The sequence below is a fragment of the Tinamus guttatus genome, unplaced genomic scaffold (assembly GCF_059628265.1).
Source record: "Tinamus guttatus ecotype Peru unplaced genomic scaffold, ASM5962826v1 Tinamus_guttatus_pri_ptg000035l, whole genome shotgun sequence".
Classification (NCBI taxonomy): Eukaryota; Metazoa; Chordata; class Aves; order Tinamiformes; family Tinamidae; genus Tinamus; species Tinamus guttatus.
Window position 1 is genome coordinate 6,874,508 of NW_028288569.1, and position 17,175 is coordinate 6,891,682.

The 17,175-nt window shown below is 44.1% G+C and overlaps 1 protein-coding gene across 3 annotated transcripts; it reads right to left on the minus strand.

The window, feature by feature from the left end:
- Nucleotides 1–7,304: 7,304 nt before the first annotated feature.
- NFKBIZ (NFKB inhibitor zeta) lies at nucleotides 7,305–15,033 on the minus strand. 3 transcript variants are annotated; one of them, XM_088533579.1, is made up of 12 exons: nucleotides 14,718–15,033; nucleotides 13,498–13,637; nucleotides 12,583–12,619; nucleotides 12,381–12,484; nucleotides 11,500–12,266; nucleotides 10,946–11,051; nucleotides 10,511–10,657; nucleotides 10,103–10,166; nucleotides 9,327–9,496; nucleotides 8,584–8,694; nucleotides 8,304–8,471; nucleotides 7,305–7,635 (listed from the first exon to the last, which is right to left on the minus strand). In XM_088533579.1, the coding sequence occupies exons 1-12, from the start codon at nucleotides 14,947–14,949 to the stop codon at nucleotides 7,582–7,584; spliced, it is 2,100 nt and encodes a 699-aa protein (XP_088389705.1). In that variant the 5' UTR covers nucleotides 14,950–15,033; the 3' UTR covers nucleotides 7,305–7,581. The 3 variants fall into 3 exon arrangements, with proteins under 3 accessions (XP_088389705.1, XP_088389698.1, XP_088389692.1); XM_088533572.1 differs by having other exon boundaries at nucleotides 12,381–12,487; XM_088533566.1 differs by having other exon boundaries at nucleotides 12,381–12,487; nucleotides 13,498–13,640.
- Between the last annotated feature and the right edge of the window lie 2,142 nt (nucleotides 15,034–17,175).

The window sequence follows — 17,175 nt, forward strand, 5'->3', positions numbered from 1 at the left end:
TTCTATTTTTAACAAAAGAAAGTGAAAACTTCTAAAGTAATGAAGTGCTCTGGGATTAAAAGTTTAATCTTCTTGAAAGAGTTTTGCTGCCTTATATACTCCCACACAATACATTTTACATACTTAGATTTTGCATGCATATATACAGCTCTCTTCCAGAGTACAAAAATAAATTGATCCATGTTATAAACTTACTCTACATATGCATTTGTTTTCTTCACAGACATACGTGAGAAAGTTTGAGAAGACGAAAAACCATGCCAGCCTGCAGCCTGCAAATAAGGCCAGGAGCAAGGACAAAACTCGATGCGAGCTGCATGTTTTAGGTAGTAATTCATCATCTATCTGCTAACTTTTAAAGACAAGTTGTTTGTTTTTTTTGTCCTTTGTTTGTTTTTTGTTTTTAAATGAAGAGAACTCAGTTTATCTTGAGCACTAGAGCAGTTGACCCAAAGGACAGTTTCCTCCTGGCAATTCATTTGTGTCCTGAGCTGAACCTTGTCCCCCTTCTTCCCAACAAAAAGACTTTATGTAGCTATGTCTAAACATTCATGGCAATGTCTTAAGCACCTTTTAAGAGCCCATACCTGTAAAAAATGTTTATTTCTCAATTTGTATCATCTCTTCACACTGAGAAACCCATTAACAACCAAGCATGTATTATGACCAGCTCTTTAAAATGTTGTAATTGAATTGATTTCACTTTACGTAATAAAAAAGCCTTTTAGTTTTGCTTCTGATGTTCACTAAATGCAACTACTAAAAACTTGGTCCAGCTCAGAGCGCTCACATAATTTGCTTCACTGTATTTTTTCCTAGTCTGGGTCTGCTGTTTGACCTACCATTTTAGAAACGTCGTCTTAAGAAATAAAACACTTGGGGGTGAGGGGAGTAGAGAAGCAGAGGGAAGAGTTTCACTGCTCAATATCAATTTTTTGCCTGATAACTGATTTGAATGATCTGACAATCCTAGTAGTGAGCAAAGGAAAAAGCAGGGTGGTCTCTAATCAAAGCACACACAAAGCTCAGCAACATGGAGGACTTACAGAAGAATCATGAATGACCTACAGATCAGTTGCTGCTCCCTGATCAGTAGATTTGGAAGGGGCAGGCAGCTGGAGGAATAATTGCAAGCCCTCAGTGTCGCTTTTGGATGAGGTTCATGGAGCCTTATCTGTCTCATACAAAGTAGCCCTTTAAATATCTTCAGACAAGCTTCTTTATCTCTCTACCTTTGTTTTCTAATCTAGCTGTCAAAATTAATGATTGTTATTGCCTTTTGAAGTCAGCTGGAAACCTACTGATTAACAAGAATAACAGCATGCTACTTTTTTGATGATTTTGCTCAAATTGATCTGAAAACTACTTCCCCTAAAAATGGACCTGGACTACCTCTGGAACGAATTCTGACCAAGTCTCCAGCACAGTGCAAAGGTCAAGCTCACAGGTGGCATCTCCCAAGATCTTTCATTGCTGTGACCTCAGATTTTCTCGCAGAAGCCACAAATTTATGGGCAATGCTTATTGGGCTGCTTTTAGTAGACTGAAAGTCCTTGGGCAAAGACCTGTGGTCTCTCATAGGTTAGCAACATGTACCTGACCAGCTCTACAGGGTTTATTGTCTAGCCACAAACTGCACTGTTCATATAGCCCAGGTCCTCCTAGTAGTTTTAGGGCAAGTTTAAGGTTCTGAGGTTTACGCAGAGCAAACGTCCTCCTGTGTCACTCAGAGCCCTGGGAGCTACGGCAGAGCCGCTGCGCTCCCTCCAAAGGGTCCCAAGGGCCCTGTCGGCAGTGACTGGATGCAGTCCTGAAGAGCCAGGGACTGAGATGAAACGATGTAACTTCTCCATCAGGTCAAGCCAATGGAAAGAGCACAGCACGGCTGAAGCCAGCCTTGACTTGGAACTGAAGAACCAACCACAAGCAACCAATAAGCAGCATCTAGATCTTTCTCTATCATGATTAACACATGACTGAGACCATCTGAACAAGGCTACAAACTTTCATTAAATACATGTGAATGTATTTATGCATCTCTGCGCTGTACATTGTACGCATGGGAACACGTTTCACCACGACGCTTCCCGGGTCAACATCACAGCCCAAACAAGTTTAGAGAAGTAAATGGCAGCTTCCTGCAATTGTCTGTTCCCACTCTAAAAATCTAAATCACCACCTAAATCTAAAGCACAACCTTAGTCATCCTTCCCCCAGGCTCTTTGACTAGCAAAGGGGAGGGGAGAAATTTCACCAGAAACAAAGAGGAAAAACATGCGTGAAGTATAGATTAGTTTGTGCAGTCACATTCTCGAAACAGCCTAAATCCCATTTTGAGAACTCATGGGAAGATTTACCAAGTAAAGCAGAGCCATTAAATCAGCCTTCCAATCAGTCAAGGCAGTTGCAAACAAATACACACTAAGCAAACACCACACAAGACACATTATCTTTTTCTAGCTAGGCTGAGATGGGCACCTGGAGGATAAACCAACTCCCAAGCCTAACTATTTGAGAAGGGCCAACCTCTCATACAACCTCTCTGCACTAGTGTGGTTCCCAGTGTTATTGGAGCTGCCTTGAACACTTACTAAGAATGGGTTGATCTGAAATGAATTGCCCAAATTACAGAATCACAGAACGGATAAGGTTGGAAGGGACCTCTAGAGATCATCTAGTCCAACCCCCCTGCTCAACCAGGGACACCTAGAGCACGTGGCACAGGGTGGCATCCAGGCGGGTTTGAAGATCTCCAGAGAAGGAGACTGCACAACCTCTCTGGGCAGCCTGTTCCAGGGCTCTGTCACCCTCACAGGAAAGAAGTTCTTCCTCATATGGAGGAGGAACTTCCTGTGTTTCAGCTTACACCCATCACTCTCGTCCTGTCACCAGCCACCACGGAGAAGAACCTGGCCACATTTTCCCTACAATCACCCCTCAGGTACTTGAACATGTTAACCAAATCTCCTCTCAACCTTCTCCTCTCCAGACTAAACAGGCCCAGCTCGCTTAGTCTTTCCTCATATGACAAATGCTCCAGTCCCTTAATCATCTTTGTGGTCCTATGCTGGACCCTCATTTAGATGCTGCTCCATTAGCCAGTGGGGCACATCAAGAAATAAGCTGGACTTCTCACATGTCAGGAGGTTGCTAGTCATCAGCTAACCCTTGCTGCAGCAGCATGGGAGGCAGGAGGAATACCTGTCCCTGGCTCTCAGGGGTGGTGGTCTCCTCTAAAGCCACGTGAAGGCCCATCCCAGCACTGTCACCAGGCTTGCCAGTCCTTCCCTGCTCACCAAGGGTGGCAGGTAGTAGCAAGAGGGGCTGGGAATACAGGCCCCAGACATTTCAAGAGCCTCATAAGAAATCCCCAGTAAAAGTCAACTGTATCTCAGGCCAGCACCACCAAACATTGAAGAAAGGCAGAAGATAACGTTAGTGCTCAAATGGACCGAAAGATCAGATCTTTTTATCCCCTCAGATATTTAAATGCAGGAGCTAAGCCTGTTCTCTAATTTCCCATATTCACTGCACTTTAATCATCCTCAGGTCTTGCCTTACACAGGAGACTACATATATATATATATTTCTAAAATAAAGGCAACCAGATAAGCAAACTGTCAGGGCAAGAAGAACAAGCAGTTCATGTTGGATCTTTGAAGTTGCTGCTACCACACCCAACCTCTCCAAGAATGCACTTCCTGCATGTGTTTTCTTTTTCTGATAAAAATACAAAACGAGTAATAAATGTGGGAAATGTGCTCCTTTTTCCATCCCCAGAAGCAGAATGCATTTCTTGTAAATCATGAATTGCCACCTTCCACAACTCTAGCCAAAGGAGTAGTCCACAAAAATCAAAAAGCAACCCTTTCCTGAGGTTTGGCTTACTTAGACAAACAAATCAGAAACATCCTGGGAACAAAGCTGCTTGAGTCTTAATATGTCTCCTTGGACCAAAGTCAGCGTCTCTTCTGTCTCCCTTCCAAGCAGGCAGATAAATGATGCCCCTGTATCTGCGTCAATAAAAGCCACTCAGCTGTTTCCTAGCACCAGAGGTTTTTGAGATAAACACTACTAGCCTTCTAAATATTTAATGTTACTTGCCCTTCGGTAAGAAAGGATCATCTCTAATAGCTAGCTATGTCACATCACATACACCAGATATCTTCTCCATATCACAGGGGAGAAAAACAAGCCATTTATAAAGATTAGAAATAAAGATTTTTTTGTTCGTGCGCAAAGTCACCAACTAAGCTCTTGCAACAAGAAAATGTGGTCATAGGCAAATCAAATAGTTCCAAACACTCCAGCCTCCCCTCAGGAGTTTTCTACCTTGGCATGCCAGGTAGTAGGCCTTCAAGACACAGAGGGATATGCAGCACAAGGGTCACTGACAGAGCACAGCGCGTTAAAGGCCTCTCACTCCTTACCCTGGCACCTCTCATGTGCTCGAGTATTGACTGGGTGCATGCTTCAGCCCATGGCACTTTACCCTTTGTTAAGGGGCTCTGCCAAAAATAATACCCCAAGAGCACTGTCAGGCACTCAAATGAACATGATCTCATCAGCAATTCTTTATTCTGGGTAATCACCTTTTATAAAGAAAAGGGAAATGGAAACACTGCTATCAAACTCCTCAAAGACGTAAGGTAGCTGCACTCGCAGCCACAGTGGTATTCACGCTCCTTCCTCCTTCGACACAATCTGGGACTGCTTCATCATTACATAACCCAACTAAAAATCTGACTTGGTTTCCAGTCCCTTTCATTATTTCATATTCTTTCATTTGCTAAACTATTTACAGCCCGCTCTGCTACCTTGCCCCCTCAGCAGGAAAAGCTACTTTGGAGACTTCCAGGAACCAGCTTCTGCAAAGACCAGAGCAGACAAGAACATCTAGGGCTCCCCTCAAGTGCACAATTGACTGAAGCAGAGTTTTCCACATTTTCCTTCTCATGAAGAATGTGGCAGAGTCAAACCCAAGAACCATCAGAAATCAAACCACTATGGTTTGGATGAAGGGTACAACCCAGTTCAGTGTCTGTCACGGTGACTCCCAGGGAAAGCCTGTATGATTGTACATTACTGCCAAGTACCATTCCCTGCACCCTTCACAGGCAACTGCCTCACACAGTCAGACTCTTCAGTAACCCTTCACAGAAAGGTCTTTCTTCCCAGTCCCTCCTTGAATCAACACCCTACTGCTTCTACCACATTCTTTGGCTATTTCAGAGAATCACATCCTGCTGTCTGCTTTGCGCTTGATGTCCTAATACCTCTAGGTTTTAGACTGAAAGCAACAGTGAGCAGTTAATGCCTTCGCAGTTTCTTTGGCCAGTCACGACCTTGCAGGGCTGTCAGATCTGCCGTCAGTCACCACATGTCCAGGCTGAGGAGTCCTAACCTACTGCTGCAGGGAGGCTCTTCCCCACCTCCAGGCCTGTTCCAATCCCGAAGTTTTCACACCAGGGGGTACAGCAGCAAGGCCAGGGTGAGCAACACTTAAAACAGTAGCATAAACACATCCCTCCTCAGGTCCTTCTCTATGGAGTTTTATGATTTATTTTACTGTTGCTAAACATGAACCTGGTAAGACAGACACACCTCCCAGTCCTTGCTCCTGCAAGTTCATGATCGATTCTGAGCCCACCTTCGCAAGGCACTGGGCACACCGTCTTACCCATAGCATAACGTCGTGCAGACTTTCATCTGTGCCGAGTTGGCTGCTTGTACCCAAGCTGCAAGAATGGAGGTCAGAGACAAGGAAGTCATGGGGAAATTAGGTTGTTTAAAAAGTGCTTTTAAGTATACAGTGAAAACAGTCCAGAACAAGCGACTCTTCTGTGAAAGAAACCAACTGTTTGCATGAGAACCGGCTATTTAGACAAATAATTGGATAACACTTCCCCCTTTGGGGCACAGCTTTCAAGAACATAGGCAAACCAGCTGCCAAGTGCATGGCCTGAAAGGCACAAGAACCAGCTACATGAAAAAGCATCCGACAGGAATAAGCACCAACACTGGGGTGGAAAGACAACCTCATTCAACCTTTGTAAATAGACCTTCAGCGCTGGTAATAAATGGTTATTATAGGACAAAGTGCCAGGCTAAAGCAATTTCTCAAACCCGATTTCATCAATATTTATAACACAGTAGCCACAAAATTTTAATTAACATGTTTATTCAAACAAGTTACAAGAGACCTTCCAAGAAATACATCATAACTAGGCCTCAGCGTATCAGATTTTTCCACTTAGCTTGTCTACAAGACATACTTCAAAACAGTACAGACTAATTAAATGATTACAGAAGAGAACTGCATGGGATGCAAAAGCAGTTTAAGAGCAAGAGATACCCTAGAGAACATTACTGGATTACAGCTCACCATGGGTTGTTCTGAAAGCGTCAAGAACTTTCCTGACAGAAGGCAAGTATACGACATCACTAGTAAACATTTCGCATTAACAGCCATAGTTATAAAGAAATTGAAAAAATGTTAATTTCAAATATTACTCGGCTATCCACTCTACCTATAAGGTAAAATCATAAATGGACTAACTCTGCTTAGAAGGTGAAGAAACACTAAGTCTCTAGAATTAACTAGAGCCCAATTCAGCAAACTACATATGCATGTGTTTAAGTCCTACTGACACTCATGGGGCTTACACATATTTCAGTATTACAGTGAACAAGAGATTTCAGCATGCATCTAAGGTTAAGTACATGCTAAATACTTGCACTGAATTGGGAGCATATTCTTCAAAGCATGACAGTTATATACAGTATAAGTCATCTCTTCTTCAGTCTTCTGCCCCATCAAAAGAAAAGCCTGTACTGGGTACAATAAATATGATATTGTCCCCCAAAGCAAGGCTTTTGGATATATTAAGTCAGACACCAACCAGTGTCAGAAAAAAAAAAAAAAAAAAAAAAAAAAACCACACCTTGATTATACCTTTGGTCTTCAGTCTTTCAAAAATCAGAATTCATACCATTCACACCAGTATAAAATTCCATATACAATTGAAAAGTTCAAGATCAAGACACTTGTTACTTTTTCAGTTCATTCTCCAAGCTCTCCATAAATTCTATACAGCTGGACAATAATGCCAGTGACTATACAATCCTGCACAAGATACTGGAAAAAAGCTACAAGGTATATAAATAAATCTTCAGCTTCAAAAATATTTTATTTCACCTACACTTAATATTTAAGTGCAAATAAAAAGAGCTCTGCAATGTCATCATCTAACAGCTCTCTGAAAAGCCTTCCTGTAGCATTGTTTTTGTCCAGAAGTCATTCATTTTGCTGTTTAATTAAATGAGTTCTACCACAGCAATGAAATCCATGTATCCAGGCAAAAGTTCCACATACTTGGGAATGAAACATTCCCATCTGCTCAGAGCAATTAGTTTTTTTTTTCTTTATATAAACCCACTATATGATAGTGAACAGAATACTTTTGTTTCATAGAAACAACTAACATTTGCCCACACCAGGCAAATGGTCTATTTACAGATACATTAGGACTGCCTAACTGACAGTGAGTGTAAGAGGCTGAACTCCAAGAAACATGGAGCTTAAAACGGCGACACTCTCTGCTGAATCGCCTTCCCTTTTAGGATACGTCTCATCTAGAGAAAAGAAAGACACAAGAGGTTAAGTACTCATCATCCTGAAGTGCAGCATATCTCAAGAGAGATGAAACACCACAAAACCCAAGTCTGCATAGCCCATTTAAGCAAAGGCCTGGTTCCAAGTTCAGATGCACCAGAACTCATTTATTTTTTTTCCATTATTAGAATCAGTTAAAGGAAACAGAATTACTCGGTTGCTTAGCTTATCAGCTTCTTCCAGCTCTTCAAGAGCCATCCCTGTAATATATTTATACAGGAAACAGCATTTTTTCACCTGAGATTCAGACCTAAAATACTGCTAGCTATCAGAAGGGCAAGAACATGATCATAGGCCATACTGAGACAACCTAGACAGGGAAGGTCAGCTCCTATATGCTGCAAGGTTACATACCAGTTTAACAAAAAAAAAAGCTTCTGAGGCAGAATAAAGAGCTATGATTCCTGTAATTTCAGGTCTTTGTTTTTAATGTGAGGATTAGGCAAGATGCAAGAAAAACCTGAAAAATGGCATCTTTCCCAATCTTCTAACAGCTACAACTCAAAGCCTAAAAGAACTTTGAGGGACATAAGACTTGTTTATTACTGGAGGGAGGGAGTGTAGGGTTTGTTTTACTGTTGGGGACCAGGAGGGTTGTTTGTTGTTGCTTGCAATTGTTTTTTTTTACCTGTTCTCCTACAAGGCCATCAGGAACCAGATGAACTGGCTGCTCATTCTCCAAGTTTCTGGCACTTGGATCAGCTCCCTTCCGCATTAGGAGGCGAACAGCATCCAACTGGCTCACGCGATAGTGCAGGCTGGCAGCCACATGCAGCGCTGTGTTGCCATTGTAAGCCTACAGGAGACAGATCCCACGAAGGAAAGGGAGGAACGTGAGTCTCAGGGCACTCACACTGCCACACATAAACAAGCCTGGATTATTTCTACAGCCCACAGCATCACCATACCTTCGCATTAACGAAAGAGAGACAGTTGGGCAGCTCCAGAAAGAGACGGATGAGCTCCAGGTTTGCTTCTTCTGCTGCCAGATGTAGAGCTGTGCGACCACTTTTTCGATCCTACAGAAAAATGAAGCTTAGCATTTTCTGCAGGTGCTTTACCTTCCCAGCGTGAAGGCACAGACCAATAAAACAGAAGGCAAAGTAACCATAAGGAGCTCTTGTGTGCAAAACATCTACTGAACATATTTGCACTGTAGTTCACCTACAGTTAATCTGACTATTCATCCTATTATTTAGAATAAGTAAACAATGGGCGGTCTCAGGAGTAAGGAATAGAACCAAAGTGTAAAATAATACACCAAGTAAGTGTGGTCCCGCACAGGTCTAATTGAACTGGGAAGCAATATTTGATTAAAATTCACAGTTTGAGCAAGCTATCATCATTACTACTGCTAATATCTCCAAGTGCTTCCAGTGGCTTCCTTAAGACATAATCAACTGCTACCTACATACCACTACTATTAATCAAGAAATTCATCTGTCATATCCTTCCCCCATACTTCATTTGCACTGGCAATATTTCATTGTTCTGAATAAATGCAGCATTCTCATTTCACTCAGGTAAATTGAGCTATCAGGCATTTAAAGCTTTTAAATAAATCTGCTTCCTTTGCAATATAAAGGCTGAGACATGGGACAGGAGAAAGGGACATGGTCAGCTCTTTACACAAAGCTGTGCCTTGACTTACTTTTGCTTCAACCGAGGCTCCCATTTGTATTAGAGTCTTGATGGTTTCTACCAAGCTTTTGTTTTTCAGCAGAAGTTCCTGAACCTCTGGCGAGTGAGGCGGTTGACAGTTTTGCAGTTCATGCAGCACAGCATTATGTGCTAGCACAGCACAATGCAATGCTGTCAAACCTAAACATCAGAAGCCATCATTAATGAACTGTGCAGAACTAATTGCCTGGGTACTTGTTTTTAAAAGACCACTGTAAGAGTTTCCTCCCTCTGCCAAAACCAAGGATGACGCCACAGTTCTAAGTAATAAGGTCTGCTCTCAAACAGTTCACCAGAGTCACTAGAGAAGTTTAGTAATGTTCTGTGAGATCCCAGCTAGTAAATAATGAAATACCAAAGTATGTTAAAGTTTGATTCTAAAATGCACTTTAGAAAGAGCCTTTACATGAGAAAAGTTAAACTCAAACAATTTTATTGCCAGACATTCTATATCCGCTGATAGATCTTTGGTGCTTAGAAATTTTAAACAGTGGTCCATTATAACTTACACTCTCTATTACAAACATATAAATTACTAACAGACAGGAAGAAAAAGGTCCTGACAGGCAGAGACCAACCTTTTTTTTTAATCTGATAAGTATGCCACTTGTAATTTAATTTCAACTGTAATTGCAAATTGGCAAGACATACTCCATTTTATTGCTTCTCACTCAAGATAACTTTCTGAGCAGCCATAAAACATTATAAGATCCAATAACTCTGTAAATTATAAATCTGGCTACTCACCATCATAGTTTGTTGCCTCAAGGTCCACATACTGATTGCTTCCCATAGCTCCCTTTTGGATGGCCTGCAAGAGAGGGAGCAGATGGGCATTTAGATCTAGGCCAACCATGTATGGTTTCCTCAAGTCTGTATCAAGTCTTGCTGCAATTAAGTTACAATAAGTAACACTATTAAGAGACTTACTGTTTTAGTATACTGCAGGATTTCACCAAATTAATCCAAAATGTTAGCAAGAATCTTAAACTCAACACCACTTTAAGCCATTACTGTGGGGCCTTAGACCATTTTTAAGGCCACACAGAGAGAAAGACACAGGGAGGAGTTGAGTTTTCCAAGTTTTCCAAGACAACTAATAAAAGTTTAAGCATCATGGGTAAGGAACAGCTACATGATTCCTCTGATCCTCACCTGAAGGACCTGGGCATGCCCCTTCTCAGCACAGACATGCAAGGGCGTCCTACCCCAACAGTCTGTGGTGTTGATTTGAGCCCCCAAGCTAACCAAGTCCTGCACAATGAGATGCTGATTGGCAGCCACAGCCACCTGGAAGGCACTCTGCAACATAAAAAACAAGCCATGAGTCATCTGATCTCTAACAGGAAGCAGCAACTAAAACAAATATAAATCCTAGGTGCATGGCACTATTTAAGCAGTAATTAGTGATACCAGGAAGCCAGGACAAACAAAGTTGAGCACAGTTTTACCAGCTCAAAGTGATCGCCCCCAAAATTGTTAATAGCTCAAGGATAACACTAGAATGTGGGCTAAATCTCGGGGTTAATATTAAGAAAGCATTTAGCTGCACGTTCCTCAAGGTGCCCAGAGCAGGTGCCCCAAGCTCACCTGGCCATTGTGCTCTTTAACATCCAGCATGTGCAGGGCAGCCATCTTCCTCGCGAGGACATAGGAGAGCGCCCGGCGACCCTGGGCAACAGCAATGTGAAGGAAGCTGCAGGGAGGGAGGGAAGCAGTTATTACACAGCCGTAGGAGCAGGGGCTCCAGTCAGAGACGCACGGGTGCGTTATGCAAGGGCTGTTACACTGCCAGCTTCAGACAACTCATTCTGGTGACTAAGATGGGAAAACAGGCACATTCCTCCCAAGGCAATTTAAGGCATCTAAATTAGAATCTTTTTTCTCTCCGTTTACTAGATAGAAATCTAACAGCAAGTGTCTGAAATTAGATGGTACAAATACCTTATCTACTAAATGTGCTGCAACTCTGTGCATCACAGCTTGTCAGCAGGACCGTGCATTTCATTTGATTACAGAAGCTTGTGCACTCAAACCAAGCAATGTTAATGAACAGCTTCCAACACAACCCAATGCTCCACCATAAGTTGCACAGGAATACCCAGAGCTTCTACTTCAGAAATGCTGAGACAACCAGTACTCACGTGTCTCCATCCGCATCTTTTGCGAGGAACTGATCTTGAGAGATACCGGCTAGTTTGTTCTCTTCCTGTTCCACTTGCCATTGAAAGAAGGACTTGCCTAGTTGGGCTGTGCTTCTGCCAGAGTTTTGGTGTGTCAAGGAGACATTCAGAGCAGCCAGGGAGATGCTGCGTTCAAGACCACCACAGATATTGCTGGGAACCAAGCTGAAGCTGGGAGCATGTGTGCTGACATCAGCCTGCAGGTGAGCACTGCTCAGGGACTGCAGGGCCGTGGATATGTTCTCCGAGCCTTCGGAATCATTCAGGAGAGAGGAGAAGCTTTGTGAGGCACAGTACTGCAGCTCGTGGCTCTCAAAGGTGTTCTGCTGGTAGCTAGGGGACTGCTCACTGGCAGAAAAGGGCCTGTACTCCAGGGAGGGATCCGAAGGGAAGTTCTGTGACAAATCCTGGCTCTGCGACGCAGGAAACTGGTAATGCTGCGGCGGATCAAGCAGGTGCTGGGAGGGCTGTTCTTGGAACGGTTGGTACTTCTGGGATGGGGAGAAGGCCTGTGTGCCTGGGCTGTCCTGGTATTGCTCCCTGGGTGAGGGATTAGGGCCAGAGACAGGGTGCAGCCAGCTAACCTGCACCGTGTTCAGAGAAATGGGGCTCGACTCATTTTTGATGTTTATGATATTCTGAAGCAGATCAGAATTGCTGTCAAGCTTTGGCTCGTTTTTATGAGTCTCCTCCATGCTGTCCATAGAAGTTGGTGTCTGAGGTGGTGTCTGACAGAAAAATGAAAAACAACCCCCCCAAGAACTTAGATATTGTTCAGGTGGCAATTTCTGGTTACATAAAGCAAGCAAAAATAAAGCTACAGTAAAAATCAGTAGGTTTACCAGGAGGTGTGGATGAACAGTAGCTTGGCGTTTGTAAGAAGATCCATCAGAAGGGTGCTCAGAAGCCTTTCTTTTGCCACTGTGGCCAAGTATGCTTTTGAGCTCTGCTGAAAAAAGTGAATTTAGTATCAATTTTGAGGTTACTCTTAAAATCTACTTTTAAAGTAGATTATTGTGGGGGCATTTAAGAAAGGTTTTGTACCTGTGTACTGTTCGTAGTTCACTAATCCTCCTTGTGCCTATTGAGAAAAATAGGAATTATTCCATTATTACAGTGTTAATTCAGGAATAAGAAAACAAAAGCTGAGGTTTACTTCTATAAACCTAGAATATACCTTAGAATAATTCTAAATACATGTTTTTTTAAAACCGTAATTAAAAGCAATTGCATTAAAGTTGGAAAATAGGAAGAGTTGTCTAGAACTTGAATGAAAACCACCATTTTCTTAAGGCTTTGAGCCATTTCTTACAACACTACAGAACTAAAATTATCTAGAGAAAAGGCCCTGCTCCTTAGATCAAATCCTTAGACTTTACTAAGCAAGGCTGTAATTTTCTCCTTCATCAATATGTTTTCTTCAGTACTTTTCTGTATGGAACAGCCCCCACCCCCAGCAACAGTTGTCTAAGAAATCCACTCACTCAAAGATTATTCTAAAGAATCTCCCTCTTGGATCTTCCCAGCTTTTCCTCATATTTTCCCTTCATATTTTCTGCTCTGCCACCACACTGCATGCCTTGCACAGCATGGAGGAGTGCAACAGCATAACAAGCTCTTAAGCAGTTCTTTGAAAAAGCTCCCTACTCTCGTAATGAATGACCTCACACCTGTCAACAGGGAGTTTTCAATGTTTCACAATATCAACACATCTATCTGAACTCCCTTTGGAAAAATAAAGCTGAGCAAGAACATTGCAAACTGTCTCCCCCTCCCACAGCAAACTCTTACTAATTTCTTTCTGGCTCCTTTTCCATTACGCATTGGAGAGGAAAAAAACTGACTCCATCCACATCAGATAAAACAGTAAAAACGAATTTACTGTTATCACATGCCTTCTTTTGCCAACTTGAGGAATCATTAAACTCAATTATGTCAGTGCTGAAAAATGTTCATTACCTTGCATTCATCAGTAGCAGAGCCTGAGGACATCTGTTTGCTGCTTCTGAAGTGCAGCAGCAGCTCTTTCACCGAGTTCTTCACACGGACCCCCTGGAAAGGTCCTCTGTGTTGCTTTCCTCCCCCCATGTGTTGATCAACTGCTGTGACATGAAACAAAAGTTGACGCTTAAGCCATCAATACAAATTCCATGAGAAGAAATCATAAAAAGCTTGCAGAAAATAACCTAGAACTTGGCTTTCAACTAAGAGGAGAGAATCCCCTTGAAACAAGATGATCATCCAAAGAAATCCCTCGCCCATTTCCGAAGTGTGCAACTTCCTCCAATTTAGTCAGCCTGGAATCTCCCCTGCCTGGCTCTTGTTGGTAAAGGGCTGGAAATATGAAACCAGCTCAGCATTCACATTAATGCTTAAAGAACACCGCTTTGGTGAGCTGCTTTTGCCTAACATGGAAATAATTGTTAATTACTCTTGGTTTTGATGCTCATGCTGGATAGTCCTGTCCTGTCAGACCCTGCTTGTCTCAAAGCTCAAGCACAACACTCCCCCAAGTGACCTCTGCTGTTTCATAACTTCTCTGAGATCGGATCCGTTTTGAGGCTTTAAAAAACAGAAGTGAAAGACCGGAAGCCATGACTTCATGCACACAACTTGAGCCAAGTAAGATGACTCAAGAAGGAAAGTACAAGGTTTAGCAGATAAATATTAGATGCACAACCACACACGACATGGGTGCTATGAATATATAGATACATACACACACTCATACCTGAAAAGAAGAGGAAAGTGGAATAAACCTCAGAAAAATTTCAAAACGTGACAGGTCAGAGATCAAGTCCCAAATTACAGAGCCTTCTGATATTAAGAAAAAAAAAAAAAAGAGAGAGAGAGAGAAAGAAAGAAAAAGAGAAATGAAGTAAACCACCTCTCTGGGGGTTTTCTTGCACCTCACCACAGCCAATGCCTCATCACAGGGTATATGCTGCAAAGAGGCTTTGATGCCAAAATAGAGATCCCTCTCTTCATAGAAAGCCTCTTTGGGACTTTAAGAAATTAGTTGTTTTTGGCAAACAAAAACCTCACAGTAAAGCCCCGGAGCCTGGGAGACGGAGAAGCCCCTCCGCATAGGGGAAGGCAGAGGTGGGACATGTCGGAAGCCAAACCAACGGTCGCCCCAACGGTCGCCGCCCGCCACGCGGGCTGGGGTCACGCCGTACCTTGGATCGCGGGGCGGGCGGCGCCCCGGGGGTCCCTGCGGCCGCCGCCGCGGCTGCTCACCGAGAGGTCCGAGTCGGAGCCCGGCGAGCCCGGTGCCGAGTGCGCGGGCGAGCAGCTGCCCTCGCTCGAGTGCGGCGAGGCGCCGTAGAAGTAGGCGAGGTTGATGGGGCTGCTCAGGGCGCCGCCGTCGCCGCCGTCGGGCGCCGCGTCCCGGCTGCTGTCCACGATCATGGCGCCGCGGGGCGGCGGGCGGCGGTGCGGGCGGCGGGAAGCGGCGGGCGGCGCGGGCAGAGGCGCGGGCACGGCCAGGGCGGACCGGGCGGCACTCGGCAGCGGCGGCGGCAGCAACGAGTCAAGGCGGCGGCGGCCGCCGCGGCCCCTTATAGCGGCTCCGCCCCGGCGGCGGCGGGCGGGGCCGGGCGGGACGCGGGGCGGTGCTTCCCGGAACGGCGGCCTTGGGGGCGGGCTGCGGCCGTTGGGCTGCGGCGGCCGTTGGGAGCGGGGAGTGGCGGGCTGCGCTAACCTGCGCGCTTCTCTACACGTTAAAGCACTCTTATGTGCACTTGTGTGCGCTTATATATACGCCTATGTGCGTATGTACACCCTGTGCCTCTTCCCTGGGTTGAGGGGCGCCCCTGCAGCCCTTGGGGGTGGCCGATTGGGCGCCATGGCGCTTCATGTTCCTCGGCCCCCCTCGCTGCGTGTCGGGGGCTCTCTGGATGTTGGGTGCCCGCCGGCTCCAGCAAGACATCCAGCCACCCCGCAGCAGCCCTGCGGGGAAGAAGGGCGCGGGGTGAAACCCTGCGGCAGCGTTTGAAGCGAGCACAAACCCACATCTCCGTGGCGGAGGTGGGAAGAGGGGACTTCGCTCGCCTGGCCACCTGCGAGTCACGGCAGCACCCACGTCCTGGCCCACGAGTGCATCCCGAGGAGGCTGCTCTCATCTGAGGCAGCGCTGGGGTTTTCCTGGTGCGAAGCTGATCGCGTGGCAGCCAGGGGCGCAGGTGTGAAGGTGGCTCTGCACTCAGGTTGCTGCCCGTGCTCATGACCCTCCTCAGAGGCTGCCGAGTAAATAATCATGCTGAGCCAAAACGAAAAGCAGGTGAAGCTCTGGGCCTGCGATTGCCAGGAGCAGTGTTACAGATTTACTCGCATTATTCACATAGGGAGATCCCTCAGATTTCTGCTTTCTTGAAAAAAATGCTTCAGATTTCTTGGTATCCCCTGAGCTCTCCATCTTCTGAAACACAAGCATTAAAAGCATGGGTTGGTCCACGTAAGGGTGTGATTACGGTGCCTTCAGTGCTCTGGTTACCCCAAAAATATGTAGTTAAACACTACAGTATTTCTAAAGCATATTATGTAAATTGGAGCTCTATAATTTAGGTTATTATACGTGTTTTAATGGTGTTAAAAAACAAGTGACAGGTGCAACATAAAATTATTTTAATCAGTCGTGAGCACACAGGAGGGAATTACTTTATATTTTTTAAGTATTTTTTTCTCCTAACAGGTGAAGGAAGAGTTTTGTTTGGAATCACACACTCATGTAATTTTCTTTTCCAAAGACTGTTTGTTGTTTTAAGCTTTAGGGTGAATTTATGCAAGCACGGTAAAATTTGCCATGCAATCTATAAAACGAAAGCAGGCACTAAGTAGTGCCAGAAACGGCACATGGTTTAATAAAGGTAAAAATTCATGTGCACCCTAATCAGGAGCTGCCTCCTGCGTGAGCACTCTCACTGGTTTCAGGTAAGCTCACTACACAAGGAAGAGTCTGGGCCATCGGGCCTTATGTTTTAAACATGCAAAAAGGTGATTCTCCTTGCTCTCAAATCCTAAGATCTCAATTAAGATATCTCAGCCTTAGGTAGCTATTTTAATCATTTCTTTGTTAAAAGGCATTTGATGATCAGAGATGCTTTGGTTCTGGAATTGCGTCGTTGCCAGGTAATCAGGAAAGCAAACAGGTTTCAGTGTAATGGCAGCTTAATCTGTTTTTTTAGGGTCTCCTACCACTACCGAAAATGGATCTTGTCTTTTGACAAGCAAAGAATAATGTGAATCACAGAGGCATATAATCCAAAGAATTAGGTTTGGCATTGTAGTGGTCTGTAATGATCTTTAAAATTTCACGTTTAAAAGTGGATTTCAAGCCAACTGTGAATTTCGCTTATAAAACACATACAGGGGGAGGTGGGCAGTGTCCCAGTCATTGCCATTCAGTAATGATCTTGGAATTTACTTTATGAAAGATTAGTCTCCACAGGTGAAAGAAAACTACTCTATAAAACATTATTTTAATGAGGCTTTTATTTTAGTTTAAAGAAAAATGCTTGGTTTTTCTATTCTATTCAGACTATTCCTATGATCTCTATTCCTACTCTACTGCAGGGTGAATTGCTGACTTGCTCTCACTTTACCAAGCAGAGCCTACTTGAAGCAACACTGATATCT